Raw genomic sequence first — 15,947 nt, forward strand, 5'->3', positions numbered from 1 at the left:
AAAGGAGGGCAGCGTGGCTCCCTGCATTCAGTGCATGCCTGCTGAGAGCCTCGTTTTGTTCCAGGTTCCCAGGGAGGGCAGGGGGATAAAGTGCTGAAAAAGATGGGGCCGGCGGGGGGCGGGGGGTGGTGGGGGTGGTCTGTCTTTAAGACCCAGGCGGGGACCCTGTCAACGTTGGCACTGCTGGCCTTTCGGGTGGGATGATCCTTTTTGTGGAGGTGCCCTGTTGGTTGTTGGATGTTTAGCTGCCTCCCTGGGTTCTGCCCGCTGGATGCCAGCGCCATGCCCTTCCCTAGCAGTGACAACTCAAAATGCCTCCAGACAAGGTTTTCTGGGGGTGGCGAAAGGACCCCCATTTGAGGGCCCATGTCTAGCAGGGGAGAGAGAGAGTCAGCAATTAGAGAAATCATTAGCCTGCAATGAGAGCTGCCTGCCCAGGGCTGCCCAGGGAGGCCCAAGCTTCGAGACCCCAGCAGGGACCTTGCCGGACCGCACTGACCTCCTCCTGGGGGGTCTCCTCAGCCACTGGCCTCCCTCTCCGTCTGTCTGGCTGTCAGCACGACCGTGTCTCACACATCTTCTTTCAAATCTCTGATTTTAGCGACTTCCCAGCCCCCAGTACAGGAGGGCTTTCACCAGGGGGAGGGAGGAGCCTCTGGGGTCGGCCCTCGGGGCTGCTGTTGGGCAAATGAGCCAAAGGCTGCCGTTGGCAGCTCGCCTCCTGAGCACCAAGGGCTGGTCAGGATCAGCATCCAGGACCTGGGCTCACCTACTGAATTCGATTTGGCTAAAGGAGGCTGGGCAGCTGTGTTCGAGACGCGAGACTTCCCTTCCATCAGCAGTTTTGTCCTGAAAAATCTACTTCCACGTCTTGCCTGAGCCAATAAAAATGTTTAAAAGGGTTAGATAACATTTACGTACACGGAACTCATTCAGCATGCTCTTCTTTAGACTGTATAATACATGAGCCAGAAAGGAAAGAATTTCTCCAGGGGACCACTGATTTCTTCTCAAAAATCAAGAGCAGTCTTTACAGACCATCAGATGATACTCTTTATACACAGAATGGTTTCCGAGAATAAACTATGTTATATACATGTAATAAACTACACAATAAACGGAAAAATACTAAAAGTTACATTATCGCTCTATGTCCTCGAATTTCCTGGCAACCCAGGTATCTTCAATGACCTGTCCTGAAGCTGCCAGAACATCCGAAGAAAAATGGTCCTTGTCCCATCTCCACGGCTGACCTTGCTAATTACATGCTCCTCCGCTTCCCAGAGGCTGGAAGCTCGGGTCACGATTCTTCTCAACGTCAGATCTCCTACTCCTCTGGCCATTGACACACGCTATCGGGGAACCTGCCAACCGAACCCCTAAAATCCAGTCATGTCAAGAAACAAAGCCGAGCGTTTCCATATCTAAGCGGCAACGTCAAAACCAACAAGGAGCACTGCCACAGAATTATCTTCCGAAGGAATCTCTCCATTGCTCACCTTCAGACTAAAGTCTTTGAGTTAATTTTAAAAATGCATTAAATGAAGAAATGGAGGAATGAGAAGAGCTACGTGTCCATCGGAGTGGTTTTTACGATTTGAGGGAAGCTATGAATCCCCCGCCCTCTGCCGTGCTTCTCCATGGCTTTCAGCACCATCCAATCCCACTACCCTAGGGCACTGGTAGAACTGGGCACCTCCTGCCCTCCCATCACCCGCCCGTGCACGGCTTCCCACGTAGCATCCCTGGGACTGGTGTATCCGAGATGTAGGACAAAGAGCCCTAGAGCAGGAGCTGCAACCTGGGTTCTATCCCACAGCGATGGGAAGGTCAGACCTCGGGAAAACTGCTCAGAGCCTCGGTTTCAGTATCAGTACAATGAGGGCAGTGGAATACAGCAGAGAGTGGGAAAGCTTTCCTTAGCGGACTAGTAAATATTTTAGATTCTCTTTAGCAGGATATTAAATAGTTTAGGTGTTGCAGGCCAGCTGGAAAAACTGAAAATATTACGTAGAACAAGAGAGTAGAAATCCATATATTTCTAAGTGATAAAATTTAAAATATAACAATTCAGTACTTTTTTTTTTTTTTTTGAATACAGGCCAATGAATGAGAGCAAAGGAATTTATCCATGGACATAAAAATTTGAATTTCATAACAGTTTTCATAGATGAGGAAATATTGTAATTCTTTTGATTTTGTCCCCCAACCACATAAAAGTTTAAGGTTATTCTTAGGTCAGACTGTGGGTGGGTTTGGCTCTCAGGCTGCAGTTTGCTGACCTCAGGACCAAAGGGCCCGTACTGTTCCTTTCAGATTGGCGTCTTTGATTTGTTTTTAATCTGTATTCCAACCTCTAAATTGTAACTGATTAAACCTTTCCACGGGGTCTTGTTCCCTGACTCTCCTCTCCTATCCCTTGTGGATGACACAACCAGAGTTTGAAGGCACCAGTTCAGGCTAACTAGCACTTTGATGCCCAAGTGTCAGCCCAGCTGACATTCCAATGCCCCAGACTTGAACCAGACGGGCAGGCTCCAAGGCACCCTCCATCCCGACCCACCTCCTCAGGCTCTCAACTCTGACTACACCGGGCACGCCTGCTGCAGTCCTCAGGGCGGGACCTCTGTCCGTTCACATTTCCCCAGAATTCTCAGGAACACCCCCCACCCCCGTGAAAAAGGATGTCTTGCTCAAACTCCACCTCCCTTCAGAGCACAATGCACGCGCCTGTGCTGAAGGCTCTGAGGAATAATAATACGACATGAGCAGCAATGATGCGATACAAATGGTTACTGTTTTGAGTGGTAAGACCTCTGACTACTGTGTGGAGGAAACCCTGGGGTGCCCTCTTGGTGAAGTTCCATTATTTGGTAAGGGGCTGCCCAACATCTTCCATGTCTAGAGAATTCCCTGCCTTATCTCGGTGGGAAGCAGAGCCCACCTCCCACTAGAGGAATGGGCAATACCAGCTTCTCGGGTTCCCAGATGCCCTAGAGCTGGAGTGGGGACATTCGTAAGCTCTGTTAGGGGCTCAGATGGGGGGCCTCATGTCACAACGATGCCGACAGCATGAAGAACCCATGTGGTGGGAGAGGCAGGGCTGGCAGGAGCAGCAGCAGCACTGTTTTGAGGGCAGCACTGTGCCCAGGGCTGGTACAGTCAGTGTCGGGGTGTCCCTTCTTTCTACCTCTGAGCTGTGATTGTGGCTGTGTTGCTGTTGTTTTTCTTTGCCGTCTAACTTTGTGCTCCATGGTTTTCCAAGCTTGATTCTGCAGCCTTTACCATGACAATATGATATGCAAGATAGCCTTTCAATAAATGTCTTTTCTGCTTAATCCCAGCATTGGCACTTGTCGCCTCCATATATGAGCCTGACACACTGCCCAGGTCTTTAAAAAAGAAGTCTTTAAAAATTCTCCTTTCAAGAATCTTGTCCAACCTCCATTCCAAATGGAGGATAGATACATATCTAAATATTTATGCAGCAAATTTGATGTCTAAATTCTCCAAATTAAAAAAAAAAAAATCAGGCTCCTTTTTTTTGGCCACAGTGGACAGCAGCTGGATGTGGGATCTCTGTTCCCAGACCACAGCCTGGTCCTGGGCCACAGCAGTGAAAGTGCTGAGTCCTAACCACTAGACCACCAGGGAACTCCCTGTTTTCTCATTTTTATAAATATTTGGGTCTACTTCCAAGAATCTTGGGACCCTTAAGGTTTCTAGAAGGAACCTTGAAATTAGTTAAATCCATACATGAAACATGACTCCTCAGCTCCCGTTAACCATGTGCTCCTAACGAGTGGCTGGCAATTTTTATCTGGACAGTTTTATTACGAAGAAAATCACGTCTCCCTTCTCAATCATTCATTCAGTCTCTGGATAGCTTTTCGGGAAAGATGAGCAATTTTCTGCTTGTGCGAGCTCCAACACAGCGTCTCCCAAGAAGCCTTCTTTTCCAGATATTTGAGGATGGATACCATGGACTATTCTCTCTCCCTTCCACCTCGCTCCTTCCCACCACGAGGCTACCCTGTTCCAGCAGAGAGAAGCTTTCATTCCTCTGGTCACTGTCTTCCGAGCCAGCCCTAGTTGCTCCCGGTCCCCAGCAGGCACATCTCTCCCCCCAGCGAGGAGGGAGCCTCCCCCACGCCAGGGTTCATGGTCATCGTTAGGCCCTGAGGGTGCACCACGCCTGCTGGCTCCCACGCCTCCGAGACAACACAGCCAGACATCACGGCACTTTGGCCGTGAACCGTCTTCCGCGTGAGGCTGTTCCTGCTCTACCCCTACCCGCCCTTGTTCAAGGGAGACCACGTCTGATCCAACCCCTAGCCTCTCTTTCAGCCCCAATCCACAGGTCCATGAACTTGGTGTCCGAAGTACCCATGACATAACAGTGTCACTCCTTTAAAAAACCATCAAGCTGCTTAGTAATACATTTAGAGAACTCACGGCCCGCTGACAATTTAATCAGCGGCGACGTTCAAAAATTCATGGAGGGCGTTAACTTACAACAACTTGGTGAAACGGGTGCCTTTCAAAATAATGTTTATGTTTTTTAGTACAGGTTTAACAAGGGAAAAGTGTAACCAAAACGCTACTGTTAATCAACTGCATCATTAAACGGCAGTAAGGACACATCTCTAGACGGGTAGTTGTCAGAGGAGGATCGCTAGAGCAGCAGCATCAGCTCCAGCTGAGGTTTTCAGAAATGCAAACTCTTGGATTTACACCAGACCTACTTACTGAATTAGACCCGCTGGCTGCAGACGGGGGCACAGAAATCTGAGTTTTAACAAGCCCTTCAGGTAATTCTGATGTACTCTGGGAATCTAGATCAATCTTAAAGCTTTGAGTTTTAAAACCTCATAATCCTTTTAAGACCTGAAGTTTGTTTGTTTGTTTTTTTTTAAATCTTATCATGGGTTCTACCCTTTACAGTGAGTGAAGGCATAGCATTCTAAAAGTCAGCATGGATTTTGTTCTCCTTCTCCAGCTCTCTGGTATTTTCCCAACAATCCACGGTTTCTGAAAATACATCTGGTGATTAGTATGTTTATTAGCCAACGCCATGCTCCGTCAGAGCTGTACTTAGCATGACATGTGAATTGCAAAAAGTCTAAGAGCGAATACCTTTTAGGGTAGGGCCGAGGAAAACCGGTCCCATTTTTACCAGAGGAGGGTCACTCTCCTCTCTTGGCAGACTGATTTCTGACAGGTTTTTTTTCCCTTGTTTCCACCCTTTCAGCCAGCGTGACTTTTTCCTTTTTTTTTTTTTTTTTTTTTTTTTATCTTTTTTCCTCCTTCACATTTTAACCTAGGAAACTACTCATTTATTTTGTTTTTTCTTGCTTCAGCAAAGTCCAGTTTTCCTTAGCTAAGCTTTACTGTCAGCAAATTACGGTTCATTTTTAAATGCTGGAAAACGCTAAGAAGCCCTAGTGTTGCATGATAGAGCCAGACCTTTCATTTCAAATTGTCTTTCTAGACACGCGTGGAGATTTCAAGTCTTTCGTACTGCATCGCAAAAAAAGGATTTATGAATAATTCATGACGGCGGTATTTTTAACAAAACGTTCTCCATGACAGATTTGGAAAGCTGAAACGTTTTATGAAACTTTCTAAAAACTTAAGACTTTTCCAAAAGGAAAGTAAGCCCTGCCATCACTAATTAATTCGTTTAAAATACTTCAACTGGAATGTTTATGTAAAAACCCAACCAGGAGAATAAAAGAATGTTTGTTGAGCAACTACTACGTGCCAGGAATTGTGCCCCATGTTTATATATATTTTTTTTTTCACCAAATCTCACGACAACTTGTGAGTTAGATGAAAAACTAATGCTCAGCGTTTTGACCCTCGGTCCGTGGTCACATGTCTAATAAGTGGTAGTCAGGCCAAGCTCAGGTTATTAGTATGACCTAAAGTCCGTTATCTTTGCCTACATCACACCCTGTCTAAGAGCAGATAGATGCTCAGCGAGAGACCAAGTAAAGGGAGCTACTTACGTTGTTGTTGGTCACAGCAAAGTACTGCAAATTGCTCAGATACTGGATTTCTTCCGGGATGAAGGTCAGGTGGTTATAGCTTAGATCCAGATAGTGCAGTTTGGTGCACAGGAAAAGCTGCAGGGGCAAGTTCTCAATGTTATTATGGTCCAGGGAGAGCTGCTCTAGATTCGCTAATGCCCCAATCTGGGCAGGAATATAAGCGATGTTATTGTGCCACAACTTTAAGCAGGAAAGGTTCTGGAGGTGCTGAAAGCTGATGATCTCTTCCACGGTCTTCAGGTTGTTTTCTTTGAGGTCTAACTCATGCAGATTGTTCAGGCTGAAAATGGAGTGTGGAATGCGTTCCAGATCGCAGCTGATCAGCTCCAGGCTTTTCAGGTTGACCATCTTTTTCAAGTTGTTCAGCATGACCAGTTTGCTGCCCTCGTTGTCAAGGGACAGCTTCTGCAGCGAAGGCAGCAGGTCTGTGATGACCTGCGGGATCCGGGAGAGGCTGCTCTTCAAGTGCAGGGTCCTCAGGTTTTTCAGGTCCTGAAAGCCCTCCACCTGCACGGTGCTCACCTGCTCAGGGAGAACACAGCCCGACAGGTACAGCTCCCTGAGGTTCCGCAGGTGAAACACCCAGCGCGGAATCTTCCCCATCTCGGTAAATTTCAGGCGGAGGATTTTTAAATTCTCCTCCAGAAAGGCCAGGGCGGGGTGGTCGACCATCAGGGAGGAGTGGTACACGTGCAGCTCCTTGAGGTTGACCAGCTGCGAGACGGCGGGGGGCAGCTTGACCTCGGGGATCAGCTCCAGGCTCAGCACTTCGATTTCCGTCAGCTCGAAGACGTTGTCTGGAAGCCCGCTGAGCATGAACAGATGCAGCTCTACCTTGTCCTGGGAGTTCTTCACCAGCTTGCTTTTCAGTTTCTCCACCGTCCATTCGTTGTTGAGGTTGATCTGTTTCAGTTTGTTCTCGCTGACCTCGGACAGGAAGATGGAGAAGCGTTTGGCGTAAAGAGGTCGTACTGGTCGGCCAGGTGCAGGATGAAGGCAAAGTCGTTCTTCACGTCGGGGATGTCGCTGTAGTTGCTCTGCTCGCGCAGCGCCTCAAAGGAGTACTGCTTCAGGGAGCTCCGCAGCATCCACCACAGGCTGTAGGAGGAGGTGAGCCCGTACAGGAGGACCAAGACGACGTAGAAGGAAGCCAGGACCTTGAAGATCTCCGCCAGGGAGTAGACGCACTGGTAGCGCTTGTACCCCGTGAAAGCCTGCACGTCCACGGAACAGTCGATTTCCAGGCTGATGTAGGTCAAAAAGTAGGGCACGTACGTTACGATGAGCACAAAGAGAATGACCTTGACGATGATCTGCTTCAAGTACACCCTGTAAATGACGTCCTTCTGCTCCACGTGCAGCCGGAACCTTTTGACCTTCTCGAAGATGGCTTTGGCCTGTTCGCCCTCCTTCTTGTCCAGGACGCTGGAAGTCGGGCTCTCGAGGCCGGCCGCCTCCAGGCCGGGCTGCGGGTAGGGCAGGGGCTGCTTGGTGCAGTCCGCGTCCGCCGAACACGCCGAGGACGCCAGCAGGACCTTGGACTTGGAGAGCGCCGGGGGCCTCCCCGACTGCTCGGCCACCGTCTCGGACAGGGCGCGGGTGGTCCACGGGGAGTCGAAGCACTTGTGGAGGATGGCCACGAAGTGCTCGAGCCTGGAGCTGGTACTGGGGTAGTGCAGCCAGAAGTTGCTGCAGGCGGCGAAGATGAGCGTGTGCAGGAGCACCAGGTAGGGGAAGAACTTGGCGAACCAGTGGAGCTGCTTCTCGTAGCAGACGGCGTCGATGTACGAGTACTGCTGGCGGTGGAGGTCGTTCTGGATCCTCAGGGGCAGCGGGAGCGGCAGCGGCGGCCCGGGAGCGGAGGAGGACGCGTTCACGCTGGCTTTCAGGACGTCCCAAGGCCCGGCGCAGGGGCGGTCCAACTCCACCTTACACGGAAGACAGCACAGGACCCGGCTCTGCGTGAGCTGCAGGGCTCCGGCCAGCACGGCCACCAGCAGCATGATCAGGGTGATGTAATACCAGAAGACGTCCCACCACGGCTTGAGGATGTGGTAAGACGACTGCGCGTCGGCCAAGCACTTCAGCTCCGTTAGTGTAATCATGACTTGCCCTTGGAGGAGGACGCGGGAACTGCAGGAGGAAAAGAAAGGCCGCTGAGGCAGGGACCCAAACAAGCTTCACGGCTGGCTAAGGCTGGGCCTCTCCAGCCAGGGTTTGGCTCCGGGGCCAAAACCCTGGGAGGCGGGGCCGAGGATGCAACGCTCTCCGAGGCTTTGGGTTTCTTTCCAACCCTTGGGCGGGATCCCGCCTGGGCACCATGAAGCCCCTGAGAGGAGAGACCCCCTGCAAGAGAGCCAGGCTGGATCTGTGCAGGTCTTGGGGGCAGGATGGAAGGCGACCGTGCAGTTTTTTTCCCTGCATCTCCACTCCATGCTAAGCTACGCACAAGCAGAAGCTGAGTTTTCTGCAGTTAACATTCGGAATCCTCGTTCTTAAGCTACTCATTTCTAACAAGCCCATGTTGCACTTTCCAAACAGCCTGGAGAAGCTCTTTCTCACATTCTACTCCCATGTCCGAAGCATCAGTTCCCGTTAAGAGTGGTGTTTCCATCACTCAAACGGACTTCCTTTGAGCAAACACTGCTTTCTAAAATGACCCCTCAGGCTTAGCGGGATCTACCAAGTCTATGCTCAGAACAAACTGCGATTTAACACATCATCTCCTTCCTCCTCGAGCTCTTGCTTTGTAACTTAAGTTCACATCCAACTCTGAATATTTACACCTTGACACACAACGGTGACGGCTTACAACTGGATGGGAAGAACGCCCCACCTAGCACACTCTACTCTGGAGCCTCCCTCTCGATTCAATGTTTGGATGGCAAAAAAACAAAGATAAAAGAGGACGGGCGTATGCTGTTGTTACATTATCTTTGTGTTCAGAAAAACAAGGTGGATTTTGCACTTTCATGTGGAAAAGTATTCAGACACTGCTCCTTACAAATGATTTATGTAGTGCTCCGCCCTAAATACATCAGTTCTTTCAAAAATTGCTAACTAGTAAAGCCCAGACTACCTGCAAGATGACACTAAGACAGATACAAGGAAATATTTAGACCTAGCAACAATTCTCTTAAAAAAATAAAAATCACAGTAGCACGGTCATCTTTTGCTGGTGGTCCAGCTCCAACTTTTGTCCAGGAGCTTCTCTTGTACTTTTTTCAGTGGGAAGTCACCATCTTTCCTGGGTCTGAGTTTCCCTCTCTAGAGAGGGAGTACCCCCATGAAAAATGGGTTTTGCCCTCATGAGTCCTCCTTTGAGGGACTGGCATCCTTCCTTGAACCCTAGAATCCCATTACAGAGATCCTGGTACCTGCAAATAAGTGTCTTCTTTTTGCTGGTCAGCCCTGCCACCTTCCTGGCCCTCTGACCCCGAACCCCATGCCCTCATCTGCTCCTGCCCTGGCTGGGGCTGCCCACGATCCTTGATGCTAACCGCTGGCCGGGAGCACCACGTGCCACCTGCATCCTTTCTGAGCGCCATCATACTCTGTGGACTCAACTTCCTCCCGGGACCTACGGCTTGGTTAAACTACTCTCCAGGGCTTCCCTCCCATCCTTGAGTTTCATGGATCTACTTCTAACTCGCAACGCCTCCCCCTCGCCTCACCCCGGGGCAGTTAATCATAATTGTGTGTCACGACAGGACAAAAACCAAAAATGAGAGGATTACATGAGACTGAAAGTGGAAAGTCCTGGACCGAGACCCCCAATACCATAAACATGATGGGAAGAGGGGATGGCGGGAAACTCGGCTGGAGGAACATGAGAAAATACGTAGCATTGTCTTTTTTCCCCTGTAGGGATTTTAGCTGACATGAACGCATGCTTTATGGTAATCGTGTCACAGCTATTATGTGAAACATAGCTGCATACTGTATTTACGCTAAATATAGCGATAGCATGATTCTAATCTGTGGCCATACTAATCCATGGACCCAGATAAAGAGGCGACAGTCCTTCTGTGCCTGCCTGGTTCCTGGTGGTTCACACCTGGTTACAGACTAAGTGGGCAAATCAAATCACCAGGAGCGACCTGTCTGTGAGCCACTCCCCGCGGAGGAGCCCAGGTGAGAGAGAAGATGACTGGGGAGCCTGAGAATTTATCTTTACATTTTTGCAGGACTAACTCTCAGATTAAAGCGTAGGTGGTTTTGTTCGCGGAGGCAGAACGACGTGGGTGCGTATTTTAGAAAGTGATATTTTGATTTAATTGGTAGCAGAACATGCGCAGAAATCCTTCTGGGAAAGTGTCCAGGGTCTCTCCCTACCGGAGCTGAGCTGACGGAGCCGACCCTCCGACGAGGATGCTGCCAAGGAAAGTCCTGTGAAGGATGAAGAGAGCGAACAAGACTATCTCTGCGGGCGCTGCCAGCTCAGAGGTTATGGCTTTGTCTGTCCTCACGAAGATCCCGAGAGTTAAATTCCTTTAAGACACACACTGTAATCGTGCAAGAATATGCGAACACAAACAGCTCCAACAATGAGGGTATTTGACAGAGTGGATACGTACCCAACACAGAACTTAAGGGATATTCATCCGGCAAAGAACTTAAGTCAGCGTTGGCCAAAACAATATACTTTATATCTTTATACTTACGCTAATGAAAAGAAATGGATCCCATCAGTCGCCTGGGCTTCAGTCGGGAGGCCTACACCTTTTGAAATTCCGTAGACACACCATCTCTGTGATTGTCTTCATCTAGGGGAAAAGCACAGACACCTTGGAACAGCTGTGGTCACTCGAACACACACAATTGGAGATGGAGTCTTTAGAGATGCTCTCCATCCCAAGACAATACACGGCCAATGGATGGTCACAGACTAGTTTACTTTACACACTGGGGGACATTCTGGCAACATTGTATTAGCAAGACTCCACCCCACACACCGGATCACACTCGGCTCCCAAACGCCCTTACTTCATACAGAAGTTTCTACAGAAAGTTAAGACGGTAACCGGTTTTAAAAGGCTGTATCTGCAATACTTAGATGAGCACTGAGCTTCTTCCAAGCAGTCTGGATGGGTTCTCTTTTCCCATTCAGTCCTCACACACAGTTGGTTTTATCTGTGTTCATCAGAGGGTCGAAGCATATCATTTTGGCACCTACCATACATCTATCCAAAATTTATCCTGCCAATTTCATTACATATAGTTACAAGTTAATAACTTTTTAAGACGTAGCTCAGAAATATGGCTGGAATTCTCTGACAGTCCTGATATAATTAACGGTAGCTGCCCTTTATATTAGCTTTTTCTCTTTTGCCATGTAGGTTAATAACAGTCATTCTTAGCATTTGCTTCAAAGAATCATTTGCGATAGTTTAAAGTTCATGTATTCCACACAAAAGTCTCTTAGTTGGGTGAAAACTATACTTTGAGTGCTGATACATCCTCTGAAAGTTTGCTGGGAAGGTACATTTGCCTGGAAGATACAATCCAGTTTGGGTTATTAGGTACTTGAAATTCAGCTCAGAGTACTGACCCCCACTGTATCTAAGGTATGTTTAGCAATATTATTATAACCTTGTCATTTTCAAAGACCAAAAGTCAGCATGTCGGAAATTTACTTTGGATTCACCAATCCCTGTGTAAAGCCCGCTTTATAATTATTATCCAGTATCAATTTATTTTGTAGACCAGAAATCACGGTGAGTGTGACAACCCAGCTGTGTATTAATTCATACTTGGCACTACTGGAGAATGAGTTTCTTATTCACAATTCATTTTTAAAAGACAGCATATGGAAACCATGAGTTTTTCAAAGTCTGTGAGTCAGTATCTCTTGCAAATGAGACAGGTTGGGGGGTGGGGGGAGGCTCTGAGGGTTTGGGATGGAAAGGCCATAAAATCTGGTGGTGATGATGGTTGAACAACTATAAATGTAATAAAATTCACTGAGTAATAAAAAAGAAACAAACAAAAAGAAAAGAGTACAGAGGATCTAAAAAATGTTAAAGAAAAAAGACAACATATGATATACAACTGCATGTCTACATAGAGAGCAGGATAAAGACGTCTGATGTGTGAAACATTTTACACGTTCTTCCACTTCATTGTATCTACAATGTCCCAGGAAAGCGTTTAGCGTAATTCCAGAAAGCTACCCAGCCATCATGATACTGCCTGTGCAATAGTTTCCTTTAAATACTGCAAATACGTTTCTACTTTAAATACGGTATTTCTATGAAGAAAGAGAGTCACACACCTCCAACTACAATAATCTTTTAAAGTAATCCTAATGAGAAACTACTCCAACTAACCTGCCACAGAACCACAACTCACTACAGGTTTGCCACATGTATTCTAACTGAAAACTACTTGTAAAGAACTTTTCCTGTTCTTTGAAGAATTATAAACTTCTCCTCTAATCAGCTAATTCAGATTTCCTTTGATGAGTTCTTTGCCAGTAAGAGAGCAAAGAAAATTCTATTATTAATAATCTAACATCTGTTTTCCTACCTTCAAAGCACTTTCATTTACACTTGTTTCATATCTACAACAGACCACTAAGATCAAATATTATTCTTCCCATTTTACAAACATAGAATATAAGGCAGGCCCAAAGGAGCTTCTGTGTCCAAGGTGACAAAACTGGCAAGAAACGGTTATAACGAGAACCTAGGTCCATAGGCTGAAATCTCAAGCCTTGTTCACCCCAGACCATACGGTCTCATTCAGTGCAATTAACTATTTCCCTGTGAGTTCTCTCAAAAACTAAGGACAGAGCTGAATATTTAACTCTCTTCCCTGACTGCAATGGACTGAATGTTTGTATCTCTGCAAAACGCATATTTTGAAATCTCACCCCCAGTGTGACAGTATGAGGGGGGTGGAGCCTTGGGCAGGAATCAGGTCATGAGGGTGCAGCCCTCAGGAATGCAATGGGTGCCCTTATCAAAGAGACCCAGAGAGCTCTCCTGCCCCTTCCGCTCCGTGCGGACGCAGCAAGAATGTGGCCCTCTATGAACTAGGATGTGAGCTCTCATCAGAGACAGAACCTGCCTATGCCTTCATCTCAGACTTCCCAGCCTCCAGAAACTGAAATGTTTGCAGTTTAAGTCATCCAGTCTGCGGCAGTTTGCTACAGCTGCCTGGGGGGACTAAGACATCAACTCACTCCAACATCTGCATTATAACTGGATTCCATTTTAATCTTTTGAAAGACCGGGATGCAAATGTCCAGCTTTCTGCAATGCCTCCAGTTACATCCCACATAATCTGTTTTCTCAGCTGAACTTTTTCTACAACCATTTTCCACGCAACTCTCTAAAGACTCTATGTAAATACACAGCATCTGGATTTAACGAGATATGAAAAGTCTCAAGCATCCCTATATCTTAAGTGACGTTAATTTTTCTAATTGAAGTGCTTAACTGGAGAGTTAAGGCATGGTTGTCCTTTTTTTTTTTTTTTTTTTTTTTTGTCATCCCCAAATTTAATACTGTTTGCGTGTCTAAGAAATTTTTTCCAGGCCATATATTTGCAAACAATGAGGATTCAATCCAAATCAGATCTCAATTTCTAATATACAAATGCACTAAATCGGTTCAAAGAAACAATGTAAAATTAAAGGATTTTACGGTCCTAATTCCATTCCTTTAGCTTTTAAACCTCATTAAAAAAAAATCATAAAAGCTTTTCAAAGTGCATGAATTCCTGTAACAGTCGCACCCCAAAGTCCCAAAGACTGGAATAACAACTCAAGTCAGCCGGTCTTTGCTTCCCACCCGTCCTTATTGTCCTTTGAAAGCATCTCCAAAATAACCAGTGAAAAAATAAACAAATGATGATCAGATGGTAATTAGAGTCATTATATGCTGAGAACTGGATAAGCCACTTCAAAGATCTCATTTCTGGCCCCAGGCAGGGATCGAGCCAAACAACTGACAGTGGGGTCTCTCCCTGGAACTGCTTTAAAGATCATCTATATCCTTTCAAAACGCTCAGTCCCACTTCTCATCAAGATGTTCCTTGGGTCTAACTTAAATTTACCTCTTAGAGTTCTCTCCCTGGGAAAAAATGCGTTAGTATCTGGGATGATTTTGGTCCTTTTCTTTACACTCCATGACCTGCTGAAGCTTTTTCAGCCATCTGATGACAATCGTGCAGCATTTCTCAAGCCCTTCCATGACCACCAGCCAGACGGTGGTTTCGCGGTCTAGAAGGGAACCAGGATTGATCCGGTAACGTGCTTCTCCAACACTACTCTTCCTAAACCACCGAGGAGCTTATGAAATCACAACGTGCTAGATCCCGCCCTCAGAGTTTCTGCTACATTGGGTCTGCAGTAGAGCCAAGAATATGTATTTCTAACAAATTCCGAGTTACTGCTGATGCTGCAGGGACCACTTGGTGAGAAGCACAAATCTCAGGCAGTGGGTCTCAATTGTGGCTTCACATCAGAACCACCCGTGGCACTATAAGAAGACACCCAGACCTGGGGCCACTCCTACAGGGCACTTCACCTGGTCTATGTCGAGACCAGATTTTTTTTTTTTTCCAAATCTCCCCAGGAGAAGAAAGCTCACAAGACAGATTGACAATAAAGCATCTGGGGAAAGCGCCCATCTTTCGAGCCTTCCTGAAGTTTCAGATGTCTAGCGTGCTTCCCCGCCCTACAGACCACACGGTAACAGCTGCCATAGGAACCTCCGGAGACTCGGGGCAGGGCTGTGGGACAGTGAGTTGTCGAGAATGGCAGGATGGATTTAAGGAGGCGGGATCAGAAACGAGGGGGCTGACTGAAAGGCTGTTTCCGTTGTGGGGGTCAGAAATAATACGGAAATTTTTGTAATATATTTGAAAAGAAAGCCAGGAATGACATAATCATTGCAAGCGAAAGCTCAAGCCACTTGGCAACATCAAACATCCTAAGAAAGGTCCAGGGAGATGCAGGATCAAAAGGATTCCAACTCTGATCTAAGGTATGACTGTATCTTCCAGTTTCTAGCACATGCTGTACAAGAAATCTTTGTGCAATGAATAACTGAACATACGAAAAATGCAGGATGCAGGAGAATTGTAGGAATGCATTCTTCTGAATGTTCACACATGAAGCAGAGCGTATCTAAGCTGGTTAAGCTTCTCCCTGGCGTAAGCGAGAAGCAAGTAGCTGGGAAGGAGTCTGCCTAACTAACCTGCAGACTCCAAACCTTAACAGCTTAAACACAGTTTTATATCTTGCGATTCTGGGGGTGGCTCTTTTTTACTTCATGGTCATGGCTGGCACAAAGACGGTCCAGCCCGGGCTCACGCATCAGGCTGCGGCTGGGACCTCGCGGGAGATTGCTCCCGGCTGTTGTCCTCACGGAGCGCGGCGCTGGGGTTCTACGCTGGTGCATTGCAGGCAGAGCGGAAAACCACAGTTCTTTTACGGCGCGGAGCCCGCAGAGCTACACAGTGTCACATCCGCCCCATTCCTGGGTCAAAGGAGTCACACACCAGCCCAGACTGGAGGGGACAGGAAGCAAATGCCTCCTCTCAGTGGGAAGAGGGGTAGAGGGCACCCAGCCGGGTTTAATCTACCGCAGTCCAGTCTGTGCCCACAAAAGGTCCGCGTTCCTCCCCCAGGCAAAGGCTCGCCCTCTTCTGAGCCCCACTGCTCCCCCCCACCCCCAAGTTCCATCCTCCTGTGGCTTCGAGTTCAGGCTTGAAATCCAGGATTTTGTCAGCTAAATCAGGTCCAGGATGCTGTGGGGAAACACCCTGAGGATCTCGGAAGCCTTTGTCTCTAGCGGAGAAGAGGCACTGCCTTAAACCTTCTTGAAGTCTTAATACAGGCTCCCATACCTGGGCCCTGGCTGTTATTTATACCCCAAGACCCAG

General features: G+C 47.5%; 2 protein-coding genes across 2 annotated transcripts in view; both read right to left on the bottom strand.

The window, feature by feature from the left end:
- LRRC8C (leucine rich repeat containing 8 family member C) overlaps positions 1-6,129 on the bottom strand; it is a 121,944-nt gene extending 115,815 nt beyond the window's left edge. Inside the window, exon 1 of the mRNA XM_001929205.6 lies at positions 6,012-6,129. The gene's annotated coding sequence lies outside the window, so the exon portion shown is untranslated. The remainder of the gene's footprint in view (positions 1-6,011) is intronic.
- The window catches only part of LRRC8B (leucine rich repeat containing 8 family member B), a 68,823-nt gene that overhangs the window by 5,120 nt on the left and 47,756 nt on the right, over positions 1-15,947 (bottom strand). Inside the window, 3 exon segments of the mRNA XM_013997404.2 lie at positions 6,012-7,021; positions 7,024-8,186; positions 10,718-10,819. Of these exon segments, the coding sequence (XP_013852858.2) occupies positions 6,012-7,021; positions 7,024-8,158 (2,145 nt within the window). The 5' untranslated portion in view covers positions 8,159-8,186; positions 10,718-10,819.

The sequence above is a fragment of the Sus scrofa genome, chromosome 4 (genome assembly GCF_000003025.6).
Source record: "Sus scrofa isolate TJ Tabasco breed Duroc chromosome 4, Sscrofa11.1, whole genome shotgun sequence".
In the NCBI taxonomy this organism is placed as follows: Eukaryota; Metazoa; Chordata; class Mammalia; order Artiodactyla; family Suidae; genus Sus; species Sus scrofa.